The 15,249-nt window shown below is 62.3% G+C and overlaps 1 protein-coding gene across 1 annotated transcript; it reads left to right on the plus strand.

Annotated features, from left to right (window-relative positions):
- Positions 1 to 5,876: 5,876 nt before the first annotated feature.
- On the plus strand, positions 5,877 to 7,131 carry POU4F3 (POU class 4 homeobox 3). Its single transcript, XM_071443761.1, has 2 exons — positions 5,877 to 5,996; positions 6,271 to 7,131. The coding sequence occupies exons 1-2, from the start codon at positions 5,877 to 5,879 to the stop codon at positions 7,129 to 7,131; spliced, it is 981 nt and encodes a 326-aa protein (XP_071299862.1).
- The last annotated feature ends 8,118 nt before the right edge of the window (positions 7,132 to 15,249 follow it).

Here is a 15,249-nt window from a genome sequence, read left to right on the forward strand (position 1 = left end):
GTGATGATCAAAACCTAAATTCATAAACTAGAGCACTTTCTTTCTTGCCAGGATCATTCCACAGCCAATTTCCAGTGGCAGTCTCAGGCTGGTCCCTGTGGGGTGCTGAGGTGGGCAGGGCTGGGTGGGGCAAGGCCTCTGTGCCATGCTGCCAGGTGCCTCCTTCACCTGGAGCTTCCCCCTTTTTCCTACCAAAAAATCCAGGTTTTTTACTACTTTTTAATGGCATCTGGAAAAGACATTTTTTATCAGAAACATCTCTTGGATTTGAAGTCCAAAAACATGTGTTACGTGATCAAGAGGCTTCAGCCCAAAGAGAGCCGTGAGAGCCCTGTTGGGTGCCTCCAGCGGGGCAGAGGCGCCTGGCCAAGGCCAGAGGGGCCCGGCAGGAGCAGGGACCCCGTCAGCAGAGCCGGTCCCCGGCCCTGTGCCAGCTAAGGGAGGGTCGGGGACAAGAGCCTGCACCGGGGCCGCTTTTCCACGATGCTCTGCTAATGCCAAGGGCTTTGGGAGCCGGGCTCAGCCGGGGCAGCTCCGGGGACGCCTGAGCCCTGCCCAGACCGCGGGAGCACCGGCATCGCCCCGGCCCGGGCTGTCACTGCTCTGCTGTCATTCATCTCATTTTTAGGAGCCGATTCCTTTCGTGCCGCGTCCCTCCGAGCCTCGCGGTGTCGCGGGGCGCTGCCGGAGCAGCCTGCGCTCCGTGACGTGCGAGTTAATTATAGCCCGTCCTGCGCCGGCAACCTTAAAGCACTGCTGCCAGTGATTTATTTAAACACTGATAAATTATACATTTCTTTAGTAATTCATGTGAAAATTATTTGAAGTCAACTCAACATCACGTACCTCTCTCCGTGTGCTCTCTCGTGGTGAAGGCTCTGTCAGACAACACTTCCATCCGCCGTTCTTCAGCTGCTTCTCGTGGCTCTGGGTTATTACCTGCGGGTCGAGGGGAGTGCGGGGGCTCCCGAACACTCTCACTCCCCGCTGCTGCTGTGGGCGCCCAGAGGGAGCTGTCTCTCATTTAACCGCTCTGGGCCGTCCCTGGCTTCGGGAGCAGACTGCCCCTGCCCTCCGTCCCTGCTCCCCGGGACACCCCCGGCCGGACCCGCCCGTGTCCCGGCTGCAGGAGCAGCTGTGAGCATGAGAGGAGCTGCTCCTGGGCAGTGCAGGGCCAGGACTGCTCGTGCTCCCACACTTGTGCTGGGCTGGGAACAAACACCCTTCACTGAGTTAGAGGGTGAGACTTTGGGGGCAGCCCAACGTGCCAGAGCTGTTCTTCTGTACCCCCAAGATTGCCCTGAGAACATACAGCTGTTTCACTTGTTGATTAGCAAAAACACTAGGAGACCTACTGTTTCAGGGCATGAATAATTAATGTTTGTTCCTCATTAACTTCTTGTGGCAGAGTCCTGTTAGATGCATTTAGATGTATTTCTAGAATTAGGAGCAAATATAACCAGATGCCTGGCAGCAGAGTGTTCTGTTCCACCCGTGGAAAGCCCCATTGCTCCCATCCTCTCTGGCAGGAAGGGGAGAGCTTGTTCTGATCAAGGACTGATGTGTCCTTTATTGCAGTTTTAATTACAGTGAATGATACATGTAAAAAATTCTATAATTCATGTACACTGCAAGCGAGTAAAGGATGCCACTCCCAAGAGAGTGGCCACCTGTTTTCCTGGGATCTCAAATAAAAACCTTGCTTCCTGAAAAATTCAAAACTAAGCTGCTGAACTTTCTACCTGCTGCTGCTGGACAAGGCTGTTTGTCCTGCCCCTGTCACCCAGCATGGCAGAGCTGCAGCACAGCTTCAGCACTTCTTGTGCTCTGAGGTGGCCACAATGCTCTGCTAATGCCAAAGGCTTTGGGGTTCGCTCTGGGATTCACACCCACAAACACCCACTCAGCCCCTGGAGCCACCTGTGCCACGTCTGGGGCCAAGGACGTGCCCAAGGCTTTGCTTGGCAAGAGCCTGTCTGCAGCCAGCAAAGCTCTGCTTGGATTTTAACTATAGAACAGGAGAGAAAGCACTCCTAACTTAATCTGAAGCAATGCACAGGCCCCAGCTGCTTCCCCTTGCCTCTCCTCAGAAGGCAGCTCAGCAATTGGCCAGGGCTCAGTCCCTCTGGGGCTCTCTCTGGTGGTTTGTGTGGGGTGGCTCCCACTGTGCAGAGCACAGTCTGACCCCAGGCTGCTCTCCCTGAGCCCATTCCTGCACACCTGCAGTGGAACTGGCTCCACACCAGCAGGGGCTCTGGAGGACACCCTGCACACCCAGGGCAGTCCCAGTGCCGGGCCCTTTCCTTTGGAGCCCCACACTGCCTCGGCCAGACAGCTCCTGTAACTTAGCAACTTTTTCTTTGCTCTCTTAAGGTGGGTTCTTCAATCTCCTTAATGAATAAGAGAATCAGGCCAGGTAATTGATGCTTGGCCATTTAGCTGATGAATAATTGACTGTCTGGGTAACTGGAGATATTTCCTCGATCAGATTGTGCAGTGGAACAACTGCATCATCCGGGGTGCAGCATGGCTCACAGCTGTGGGCTGCTGGAAATGGGCTGTGCAGGCCCACAGGAGGAACCTCCAGCGTCAGCTCTAGTCCTCCTCCACATGGACCAGGCACACGAGCTGCAGCAGTGGGCCCATGGAACCTCCTGAGGTTCAGCAAAGCCCAGGGATGATCCCTTCCAACCCAAACCATCCCCTGATTCTATGATTTTGGTAACTGGCTGCATTTTAGCAACAGAAGTTATTTTATCACATAAACCTTGACTCAGGATTTCTTTTCCAGATCCACAGTGAAGACAAACACTGGCCAGGCCTCGAGGGGAGCTGGGGAGGGGAGCAAAGTCTCCAAAGCAGGAGCAGAAGGGGAGAAGGTGCTGGGTGTGAAGGTGCAGGGAGCTGTCCCTGTGTGTGCTTCAGCTGCCTCACAGGCAGACACTGCAGCAGCCTCCTCCAGGGGAGCTGGGCGTGCAGGACATCCTGGGGCTGTTCTGAGCATTTAAAGATTCTGCCAGGAGTTCTGTCAGCTTTGTGACTGTAACACATCGTGCTGCCCCCAGCCTGTGGCAGAGAGGGTACCAGCATGAACTGTGGATTAAATAACTCATGGTTTTATTTCAAACTTCCCAGGAAACTTTCACAAACGTTCACAGGACATCACTCCTGTGTCAGCATGTACTGCAAATTTTTTAAACTACATGGAGTTCATGCAATGAAACCTAGAACCTATTGGCACCAGTCTATGATGAGATTTGAATTAAAATCTAAATAAGAACAGAATAATTTGATGCATTAGGAAAATGGATAACAATCCATGAACTGTGACAAAGGATAAAATAGCACATGCTTTTTATCTGACTTTTGCCTTCAGATTTCCAATGAGTCACCAGCAATGTTTCATCAGAGTATGGGTTTGGGTTTTTTCTTCCAGAAATGTCATTAATTATTTACCAGTAGGTGAATGATCTCTGAAATCTATTGCAGTGACACCTCTGAGTCTGCAGACAGTTTCTGATGGCAAACCATCTGGGCTCCTTTAACTTGTTATTGTTTATCCTTTGGACTCCTCTCCCCCGGCTGTAAGGTGTAACGGCAGCAGACAGGGCCAGGAGCATCAATATTTTACAGCATTAATTAAAGGGAGCTCAGCAGCGGCATCGCCCAGCCCGGCTGCCTGCGGGAGGGGAGGACCGCGCCTGAGGCGGGTGCCCAGGGGAGCTGTCCTGGGACGGGCAGAGGGACCCTCTGGGCTGTGACAGCGGCCCCGAGCCCGGCGCTGGGGTCACACAGGCGATGCTCGGTGCGACAGCGGGACCGGCAGAAGGAGCGTGCGGGGTCCCGGCAGCTTCTCCTCACCTGGGAGAGAGTGAAGCAAGAGCAGAGAGACGGAGAAAGCTGCCAGTCCTGTGCGAGCACCCTCGGAGCCGGGGAGTCGGGCCCTGACGAGCAGGCGCTGGTCGGGCTCTGCATCCTCCCTTCGCATCTTCTTGTTTACTGGCGTTAACAGACAGCCCTAAATAAAGGGAGGGTTAAAACCAAAACAAAACAAAGGCCTGAAATTTATCCCTCTATTAATTACTTCCAGCAAGCAGGGCCGCCTTTAAAGCGGTGCCACTTCAGATAAAACTTTCATGCAGCTATTTAGGGCCTCTGAAATATAAATGATTTCCTTTAAATGTTTTATCATAAATCAGGGCAGGCAGCTTCGCCACAACGCGCCGGTTCCCCCCGTGGGAGGGAGCCGCTATCCCGGCCCGGCCCCTCGCCCCCGGCCCAGCGGCGGGACCCGGGTGGGGCGGAACGGGCCGGGAGAGAGGAGGGGTCGGGGCGAGCGGGCCGGGAGCGGAGCGGGCCGGGAGAGGAGCGGGCCGGGAGCGGAGCGGGCCGGGAGAGGAGCGGGCCGGGAGAGGAGCGGGCAGGGAGCGGAGCGGGCCGGGAGCGGAGCGGGCACGGGAGCGGAGCGGAGCGGGCACAGGAGCGGGCAGGGAGCGGAGCGGGCACGGGAGCGGAGCGGGCACAGGAGCGGGCAGGGAGGGGGCAGGGAGCGGAACGGAGCGGTCAGGGAGCGGAGCGGAGCGGGCACAGGAGCGGGCCGGGAGCGGGCAGGGAGCGGAGCGGTCAGGGAGCGGAGCGGGCCGGGAGCGGAGCGGGCCGGGAGCGGGCACGGGAGCGGAGCGGGCCGGGAGCGGGCAGGGAGCGGAACGGAGCGGTCAGGGAGCGGAGCGGAGCGGGCCGGGAGCGGGCATGGAGCGGGCAGGGAGCGGAACGGGCCGGGAGCGGAGCGGGCACAGGAGCGGGCAGGGAGCGGAGCGGGCCGGGAGCGGAGCGGGCCGGGAGCGGGAGCGGAGCGGGCAGGGAGCGGAGCGGGCCGGGAGCGGAACGGGCCGGGAGCGGAACGGGCCGGGAGCGGAGCGGGCACGGGAGCGGAGCCGGCACGGGAGCGGAGCGGGAGGCACGGGAGCGGAGCGGGCACGGGAGCGGGAACGGAGCGGGCAAGGAGCAGCTCGGCCCCGCCGCCGGCGCTGTCCGCGGTGCTGCGCCCCGCGCTCCCGTCCCGCCGCCGGCGCTGTCCGCAGGGCCGGGCCGAGCCGCCCTGGGAGCCCCTTCCAGCCCGAGCCGTCCTTGATCCTGCGATCTGGGCTCGGTGCGTGTTTCCCAAAGGAATCCGTTTCACCACAGCAGCACCGCTTCTTTTCTCTGCCCGCGATCAGAGTCAGTCGTGTCAGTTTGTCAGAAACCAGACAGCAGCTCCTTCGGCTCTTGGTCTGTGTTTATCGAGGCTTATAAGACTTGGAAACTTTAAATCTCGGACTAAATTTTATTTTTGCTTAAGAACTTCGAATTTTGCAAAATATTTGCATCTCTGGTGCTTTAAAGTACAGTAATGTCTGAAGATGTGTGAAGATTGGGAGAGCAAAACTGAAAGAGCCGCTCAGCAGTAGAACAATGCCAACTTCAGAGCCGCTTTCCTTTGGCTGGGTGTGGGGACGGCGGCCCCTCTGCTCCGAACGTCAGCCCGCGGGTTTAGCCCACGGAGAAACGCCCGCTCCTCCCCTCTTCCCCCGGGACCCGCCGGCCGAGGGAAGAGCGCGATTCCAGCGGGAGCGGCCCGGGGGCTGCGAGTCGCTCCCGGCCCCAGCGGGGGCTGAGGGCGGCGGGCCCCGGGGCACCGGAGGGTCTCGCCGCCCGTGCCCGCCGGTGCTGCCGGGGCGCATCACGCGTGCGCGGCCGGTGTAAGATGAGCGCGGGAGCGCGGGCGGGGCGGGCGCCGGCGGAGCTCTGCCATCGAACACCGCTCGCTCGGGCAGTGCCGAGGGCAGACACAGCCCCGCGCCCATGCCCGGGGCCTGCCGCCCGCGGGCCGCGCCGAGATGATGGCCATGGACGCCAAGCAGCCCTTCGCCGTGCCCGCCGCCCTCCAGGAGCCCAAGTTCCCCAGCCTGCACGCTGGCAGCGAGGCGATGCGCAGAGTTTGCCTCCCGGCCCCGCAGGTACGTGGATGCAGCGCAATTCCCGCTCTGAGCCGCATTTTCTGACAGGCACCGGGTTAATGTTTTTTTCATGTCGGCAGCTCCATCGCGCGTCGCGGCTCCGCGCCCCCCCCCGCGCCCGCCCCTGATCCGCGCCATGCGGAGCGGGGCCGCTGTCTTGCTATTAATTTTTATGACCTGAGCTCCGGGGAGGACCCGCGGTGCCGGGGCCGGTTTTTCAGGCGGAGATGACAGAATTCCCCACTGACCTCGCCATGCGTGCTCTTGCTCGCAGCTGCAGGGCAATATATTTGGGAGCTTCGATGAGAGCCTGCTGGCCCGCGCCGAGGCGCTGGCGGCCGCGGACATCGCCCCCCACGCCAAGGGCCACCACCTGCACCCTCACTTCAAGCCGGACGCCGCCTTCCACGCCATGAGCGGCGTCCCCTGCGCCGCCGCCGCCCTCCCGCACCCCGCCGCCCTCGCCGCCCATCCGCACCCGCTCCCGCACCCGGCGCTGGACGGCGGCGACCTGCTGGAGCACCTCTCGCCGTCGCTGGCCGTGGCGGGGCTGGCCGAGCCCCCCGCGCTGCCCGCGCCGCTGCCGCCGCCGCCGCTGCCCGCCGCCGCCGCGGGAGCCCTGCCCGTGCCCGTGGGCGCCCCGGGGGCTCCCGCGCCCGCCGCGGACCCGCGGGAGCTGGAGGCGTTCGCCGAGCGGTTCAAGCAGCGCCGGGTGCGGCTGGGGGTGACCCAGGCCGACGTGGGGGCGGCGCTGGCGGCGCTGAAGCTGCCGGGCGTGGGCTCGCTCAGCCAGAGCACGATCTGCCGCTTCGAGTCGCTGACGCTGTCGCACAACAACATGACGGCGCTGCGGCCGGTGCTCCAGGCCTGGCTGGAGGGCGCCGAGGCCGCCCGGCGCGCCCGCCCCGCCGGCCCCGACCCGCCGCCCGGCGCCGAGCGCAAGCGCCGGCGGACCTCGATCGCCGCGCCCGAGCGGCGCTCGCTGGAGGCGTATTTCGCTCTGCAGCCTCGGCCCTCGGCCGAGAAGATCGCGGCCATCGCCGAGAAGCTGGACCTCAAGAAGAACGTGGTGCGCGTCTGGTTCTGCAACCAGCGCCAGAAGCAGAAGCGCATGAAGTACTCGGCGGTGCACTGACGGCCCCGGCCCCGACCGCCCCGGCGGCGCGGCCCGAGAGCCGGGACGGGACGGGACGGGACCGGGCGGGACGGGACGGGACAGGACAGGACAGGGCGGGACGGGACGGGGCGGGACGGGACGGGACGGACTGCCCTGAGCGCGCCCCGGCCCGGGACAGGAGCCCGGCGGGGCGCGGAGCCGCGGAGCGGAGAGGCGCGGCCGGCATTCCGCGGGTCCCCGAACTGCTCTGGCGCCGCCCGGGCAGAGCCGCTCCCTCCGCGCCCGCCGTCCCGCCCCGTCCCGCCGCGGCGAGCGAGCCCCGCGCCCCGCTCCCTAATAAAGCTTTATTTTTCAACCCGCCGGGACGTGTCGTTCCTCGCCGCCCCGCGCCGCAGCGCCGACGGGAATACCCGAAATGATCTGCAAGAGCAATCGCACCCTCAATAAGCGCCCCTCAGCGGGGCGACGCCCCGGGACACGGGACCGGCTTCGCCCCGCGGGCCCCGCGCCGCCCCCGGCCCCGGGGAAACGGAAACATCCCCCCGCCAAAACCGATAAAACCGATGCCGGGTTCGTTTCTGAAAGTGTTCAGGAGGGGGAAAGGGCTTTTATTTGCGATTCCCAGCAGCACCTTAACGATTAAAGATTAATGTTCGAAGCGTGAGCCTCCTCTGGATGTTCCACTTTAGCATTTCAATGAGTGACAAACATCGAACTTGAGAACTGGGTCTCGTCCTCCTCCCCCGTCAGGAAACGATCTCACGAATTCACCTTTTCCTCGCGGGTAACTCTCTTCCTCGCATCGCGTTTTCCCAATCATTCTCAGCTATTTTTCCCCAATCAAACGTCCTTTAACAAAAAATGCCCTTATGCCATTACATTATATTGTGGGCTCTGAAAATTTAGAGTAAGGGCGACGCACAATAAAGAAGGCAGCTCCGACGGCATCTTCCCCCGCAGCTGCGGGCTCCAGGCCCGTGTTTTCACAGGTAGGATGTGCCTTTATCTCTTCCCTCGTTCTCGTGTGTGTCCGGGAGCTGCCCCGCCTTGCCCCGGGCTGGGGACTGGCCCCGCGGCCGCCGGGGCGCCGGAGGAGCGGGCACGGCCCCGCCGGGGGTCGGTGGCGGGAGCGGGGCCGGGAGCCTTTCCTGGCACGGGAATGGAGACCCAGCCCAGATCCAGGCGGTGCCACTGCCCGGGGCACCGCCGCCTCACGTCTTTTGTGTTGCAGCAGAAAGAACCGCTAGCGCTGCTCTCGGACGGGATCCGTGTCCCCCCGGCTCGGGTTAAACCCGGTGCGAGCCTCGCCGGCAGTGCAGAACGCCCTCACTCTCGGCTCACGGCCCCACCTCTGTCCCTGCACACCTGCAGAGGGGACATCGGACCGGGCTTGCTCCCACAACGGCAAAGGGATCACCGCTGTCTCTCTTGGGGCTGTTCTTGCGCTGCCTAGCTTGGTGGGTTTGGACGTTTCCATGTTTGTTCCTTTTGCAGAGCTCTGGAGAGTGCCTTAAAGATGGAGAACAAATCCTAAACGAACTTTCCCAGACCCGCAGCTACTGTCCCGCAAAGCAGCTCCTCTGAGCTCCTCCTCACCTCCAACAGGTTCGCCAGGGACACCTTAAGCCCCTTGACCTTTTAGCTCACCCTCCCTCCCTCCCTCCCGGCTCCTTTTCTCGCGGCAGCGCTCTGGACCGGGGGCTCTGCCCAGATTTCACACACAGGACCTGACCCCTTCGTTTGAGATTGACTTTGGAGGTCAGGCACGTCCCGGCTGGTCATCACTGATGCCTTCGTCTGCCCCTGGGTTTGGCTCCCAAAGCTCTGGTGCTCTGGGTTAAACCCATTGTGATGCAGGAAGCTCATTTAATCTTCCTGGAGCTGGGGATGAGCTTCTCTCAGCATCGGCGGAAGAGTTCGGAACCGGTATCTGATGCTGAAGAGGCACAAAGAAGCTGCCCGCGTTTTCCCTCAGGATGACGAGCAGTGCCCCGGAGCCAGTGAGCGTCACCAGCAGGGGATGGGAGCAGGATGGAGCCAGCGCTCGGAATTCCGGGTTTGTGGGAAGTTGCCACCACATCACAGCCCCGCACTCCCCGCTGCCCCATCTCTCTCTCCAGGTGCCTGGGGATCAGGACTCGCAATTTTCTTGGGGCTGGGGCTCCTTGTCCTGGGCAGTAGGGATCCTTGTCTGTGGGATCCACCTGGGACACTTGATTCTTCAAAACACACCCCATGCACAAACCCCCATCTCCCACAGGTGAAATGAAAAATGCCGGTGAAATTTGCTGAGAAAGGGAATTCCCTCTCAGTGACAGCCCAGATAAAGGGGAAGGGAAAACCTGCTGAAATAGGAAATACCCAGTACACGTGTGAGACTCAGCAGGCAAACTCCCTGTCTATGGTTTCTGAACCACTAACAATTGATTTATTATTTTTCCCCATTCCATGCTTGTTCCTTAATATCCTGCTCTCTGTCTCCCGGGACCTGTGCACAGGAGATGAAAGCACAGAAAACCAAACAAGCCATTGGCGCTACTCACTCAATTGATTTTTACACAAAATTTGCCTTCATGCACAAAGGATGGAAAAATGATCCCATTAATAATGAATAACAAAAACAAATGCAGGGAGGAAATCAATAGCAGCACATCTGATAACACGAGGGGCCGGGGGGAGCTCCTAGATGTACAAAAGCATCTGTGAGAAGGAGGGGGGAGAGGAGAGAGGGCTCAGGGGCTTGGGGGGCTCGGGAGCAAGGCAGCAGGTGCTGTGGGGCAGGTGGGAATTGTGTGTGTGTGTATGTGTGTGTGTGTGCACGCACATACGTGTGCACATACGTGTGAGTGGGTGTGTGCACGTCCCCACCAGACACCAATGTCCTGGGGGAGCAGCAGGACCTGCTGCATAGAGCCAAGCCCACGCTCATGACGGTCCAAGAAGCAGCCACTGGCAAGGAGAGCTGGAGCTGGAGCTGCAGCCATGCTGCTTTCCCAGAGAACACTGGTTTGCAGCTGCACAAACTTCCAGTCCCCTTTTCCTTCACACGTTCTGCCCTCAGTGTTTCCCTTCTCCTGGGTTTTCAAGGACCTCTGTCCTCCCAAGGAGACACATTCAGTTTGAGATGAAAAATGTTCCTTAGGACAGTGGTTTCTGCTGCTGCCCAGGCTTTGCTCCGGGCCCTGGGCTGGGAGCTGTGGTCCCCACGGTCTGCAGCTGGGGGAGCTGGGGCTCTGGGATGAGAGAGCAGCAGGGTGCTGGGGCCAGAGCACTGGGCCCAGAGTGGGTCACTGTTTGTCAGTGTTGGAGGAGAGAGATCTCTGTCCATTTACTCTGGACAGCTGGGAAGGGAACCAAGGCACCACCTTCCATCAGAGCTCAGCATTCGGAGCTCAGCGAGGGGAGTGAATAACTCAGTCCCTGTTTGGAGTGGAGAGGTCTTTGGTTTCAGTGGAATCACCTTGGTGCAGCTCCCCATATCGCTGTGCTTGGGGTGGAGGCTCCCGCCGGGCAGGTGAGCCGCTCCGGGGTCAGCCCAGGCGAAAGCCCCTGGAGGGGCGGGCACGCAGCGCTGTCCCCTGCCAGCGGGGCATGTGTGCCAGTCGTGTAGGATTAGTGGCTCCATGCTGCAGTCAGGTTGAACGCCACGTGCAGGCACGTTAACATGGAAAACACATTAGCCCCCGCCGAGGAAACCTGAGCAAATTGGCCACGAGATGAGGCATCCTGGGATTTCACACCGATGCCATTCCTGAGACAGGACAGCCGAGCCGGGGCCTGAGGAGCGGGTTGGCTCCGGTTCGCCGCAGTCCCGGGCAGCCAAAGGAGCGGCGGACGGGAGCAGCCCCTGGAATGGCACGGAGCCGTCAGCGGCCGCAGCGCCGGGGCCCCCGGGCCCCTGCGAGCCCCCGCCCCGCCGCGGGAACGGCAGCGAGGGCGCGTCCGGCCGCAGCTCGGAGCCAGCCCTGAACCTCATGAAATATTAACCCCGAGCCGGAGCGCGCCTGGTCTCCGGGGGAAGGAGGCGCGTTCGCAGCGCTGCGGGGACGATGTCACGCGCGGCCAGCACAAACCCGCGTGTCCGGCCGGGAGGGGACACGGAGGAGCCCCGGCTGTCCCCTCAGCCCACCCCGCGCCACTGCCTGCTCTGGGGCAGCACGGGCCGGCTCCGGGAGCCCGGCCAGCCCCGTCCGGACCGGGTGCGCCTCGGGCTCCGGGGGACGGAGCTCCCGCAGCCCGGAGGAGAAGCCCGCGGCAGGACGGGCTGGAGGAGGGCGCTCGGGGGGACCAGAACTCGTGGTCAGGAGCCGGAGAAGAGCCTGGCATGAGAAGGGAAGCGAGCACGGCATCTCCAAGCCCGTGGGAAGCCCCCGCCTGCTCCGGCCAGCAGCCCCAGCCGCGGCACCGAGCTGCTCGGCTCCGCAGCCGAGGGACCCGGCTCTGAGCCCGTCCCGTGGCCCGTTCCGTGCCCCATTCCGTGCCCCATTCCGTGGCCCGTTCCGTGGCCCGTCCCCGGGCCGGCGTGGGGCCGGCGCGGCCGCGGCAGCGGCGCGGAGAGCACGGGAGAGCGGCAGCACCCAGGCACATCAATATTTCATAAAATGCCAGCAGCAACGGAGGGAGAGAGGGACGGGGAGCAGAGCAGAATATCGCACAGCTTTTTACTGGTCTTTTTCTATTAGTGTCAGCTCTGCGGCTGGTTTCAGACAGGAGAACTTTCCCCGCACGCTCCCAGAATTTCGGGGTGTGGCCGAGCGCCCTCCCGGCCAGGCTCCGCTCCCAGCTCTGCCCTGGCTGATGCAGCCACGGGACTCCGACGCTTTCAGAAGACTCGCAGGGCCAGTGGCACTGTCCCCGCTGGCCAAGGAGCGGGGAGAGGCGCTGTGCTGCCGGCAGCCGGGCTGGCTCTGCTGGCTGGGCTCTTTGCAGCCATCACCTCGCTTGGGCTAACCCCTGCTCTGACTCAGGGCACCTCCCAGGCCTCCCGCCCATCTGCTGCTCTTACCATGGCTGAGCCTGCACTCCCCTTCCCCGTGTAGGAGGGAATCTGCAGGCTCCATGTGTAGAGACAAATGACATGTTTTCAGGTAAATACAGGGAAAGCCTGGGACCAAACCGGGGAGCTCCGTGCCCAGAGCCTGGGTGCAGCACACTGAGCCATGCTGTGCCCAGGACAGGGAGGTGCCCTGTTAAATTTCAGTAATGCCCAGACCCATTTGCTCCCCACAATGCCCAGATGATGCCTCACATGCCCTCAGAACGGGCCAGCCCAGCTCCAAGGCCAAGCAGGGACACAGCAGCCATGGCCCCCAAGGTCCCCGTGGCTGGAGGCGATGGGGGGACCCCCAATGGCTTCAGCCCCAGCAGTGAACCGTGAGGGGGCTGGGAAATCGGGGGCACCTCGGCGCCAGCAGGAGCCTCCCCCTCTGCCACCCCCAGCACGGGGGCATCTGGGGCTCTCCCCGGCAGATGCTGGCACCGCAGCAGCCCAGAGGCCCTGCAGACAGCCCAGGGCAAAATTTTTAATTTGTCATCACACTTCAACCTGAAATCTGAAAAAATTAAAAAAGAATGGCAGGATGTTGGCGTCTCTGAGACGACACAGGCCCACAGCTGCTGCAGCTCCATGGCAGGGGCCAGTGCCAGCAGTGGGAGCCACAGAGCTCAGGGGCTGCCACACTAAGCCAGAGGGAACCTTGGAGCAGAAACCAGCCCACGGCACAGAGCTGCAATGAGGATGAGGAACACCACTCACCTTGGACCAAGAAAACACAAGAACATGGGCAGGTTTGAGAGGGAGCACCCACCCTGGAGGGTTTCAGGACTCTTTCCTATATGCCTGGCAGAGAAGTCAGACTGTGTCACAAACAGCCTTTTAAAAACTACAGAGATCCAAATATTTGAGAAAGTTCCTGGTTTAAAACCTCCCTGGGAACAATTTCTGGGGCAGCAGCAGCAGCAGGGGCAGCAGCACAGCAGCTCTGTGCTGGTATCTGGCACAGCACAGCCAGCAGCTTTCCAGCCAGGGGACAACGGCCCTGGGGAGGACTGGCAGCACAGACAGGGGTACCAGGGCTGCAGACTTCTCTGGAAAACCTGGACACCCAGTGCACCCACAGCCATTTGCAGAATTCCATCAGCAGATCCACTGGCTCTGCAGTGGGTGTGGGTGTTTGGGATTCCCCGGAGAGATTTCCCCTGGCTCCAGTGCTTGCCACAGCTCCATTCCCCAAGGAGCACGGCCAGCAATATCCTCCCAGCTCCAGGAGCAGTGCCACAGCTTCCTGAGGGATTAACGGAGCCTCTGCTCAGTCCCCTGGCACCTGCACCCCAGAGCCCACCAGGAGCCAGGGAGGGTGTCCAGGCAAACAGCGAGCTGAGCCACTGGAATTCTTGTTTTCAATGAAATCCAGGGAAGTGCGTATCAATCACAGTAAATTGTACTGCTGCCAGGAGCCACGTCCTGCAGCACAGGGAGCTGCCAGCAGTTTCGTCAAAGCGACTCATGTTTTGCAGCTCACATTAACTACCTGCTCCTGAAGGAGCTGCAGTTCGACAATTCCTGACTGGAATGTTGTGAGAACACAAAGGTGAGGGGGCTGGCGTACAGCAGCAGCTCCAGCCCCCCCGAACCTGCGAGAGGGCCCTGCAGCTGCTCCTGCTAGCTTGGCATCAATAAAACATGGAGACAACCGGGGAGCGGGGAGATAAAAGAGGATGAAAGACGCGGGGAAGACAGGCAGCCCCACGGTGTGCGGGGGATTTGAGCACTCGTGGGCAAAACCGGTTTTAAAGTCTGCCATCAGAAAGGGCCGGGGAGGGGGATGCGGTGGGGACGGGGCGGGAGGGACACCCGACTGCACCCCCTGCCCTGGCACAGCGAGCGGGCACCGTGCCCCGCATCCCCCGGCACTGAGCCCCTGGCTGCACCACCCGGACACCGAGCAGGACACACGGGCAGCCCCAGCACCCCCTGACCTGCCCCACACCCTCACCGAGGCAGCAGCCTCAAGCCAAACACTCGAATAAAGACCCCGCTGCAAACTCAGAGCGTGCAAAAGTCTCTGTGGCTCAGCACCGCCAAAAGGCCCCCCCGCAATTCCTTATTGCCATGATCTAAGCAAAGACATCTTTTTATTGAGAGCAGGAGAGGAATGGGAAATGTGGGATCACAGAACAGCTGGGGACGGAAGGGCCTGACGGACGGTCACCACCGGACTGTGTCCCGGGAACGCGGCCCTGCCCTCGGCCATCCGGGGGCTCCTTGGCACCGAGCGCTGCAGCTGCCCCGCTTGATGTCCCCGCCGTGCCGAGCGCTCCCGGGGCCGGCAGCGCTCCCCGCACGGCTCACCCGTAACTCCGGGCTTTCCTGGTGCCGCTGCCGAGCGTCCCCAGGAGGAGCCGCTCGCTCTCCCGTGCCAGGGTCCGGATCACGGGCACCCGTGACAGGGCGGGTGCAGGCGGGCGGTGCCTCCCCCGCTGCTCCGTTCTCGTCCCGGTCCCGCGTGCTCCCGGGCGGACTCGCCACGCTCCTCGGAGGCCCCCGCATCGCCCGGACCCCCGAGACCCCGCGGACTCCCGGATCCCCCTGGACTCCTCGGACCTCTCGGACCCCCCGAGCCCCCCGGACCCCTCGGAGCTCCCGGACTCCCCGGACCCCCAGGATCCCCCGCATCCCCCGGACCCCCGCATCCCCCGGAGCCCCCCCCCAGACCCCCCGGGGCCTCCCCGGGACCCCGGAGCCCCCGTGCGCACCGTGCGCACAGCGCCCCCTAGCGGCCGCCGGGCTCCCCCTCCAGAATCGTTCATTGGCTCCGTGATCCGTGACGTCACGGGGCGGGACATTCCCTATTTGGTTGCGGGGGGGCGCGCACCGCCGACTGCGGGCGGTGATTGGTGCACGCGATTCCGACCGCTGATTGGATGCTGCTCCTCCCCTTCCCTCTACGGCGTGAGAGTCACTTCCGGTTCTCTCCCCGGGTCGCGCCTCACGTGACCCCAGGCGCGAGCGGCGCGGGCCAATCGCGGCGCGCCCGGCTCCCCCCATTCAAAGCCGGCGGGCGCGGCGGCCAATGGCGGCGCGGGCTCGGCCCCGCGCGCGCTGACGGGCGGGCGGGACGGCCAATGGGAGGCGGC

This window comes from Agelaius tricolor, unplaced genomic scaffold (genome assembly GCF_023055355.1).
Source record: "Agelaius tricolor isolate 1412-34295 unplaced genomic scaffold, bAgeTri1.0.p SCAF_18, whole genome shotgun sequence".
In the NCBI taxonomy this organism is placed as follows: Eukaryota; Metazoa; Chordata; class Aves; order Passeriformes; family Icteridae; genus Agelaius; species Agelaius tricolor.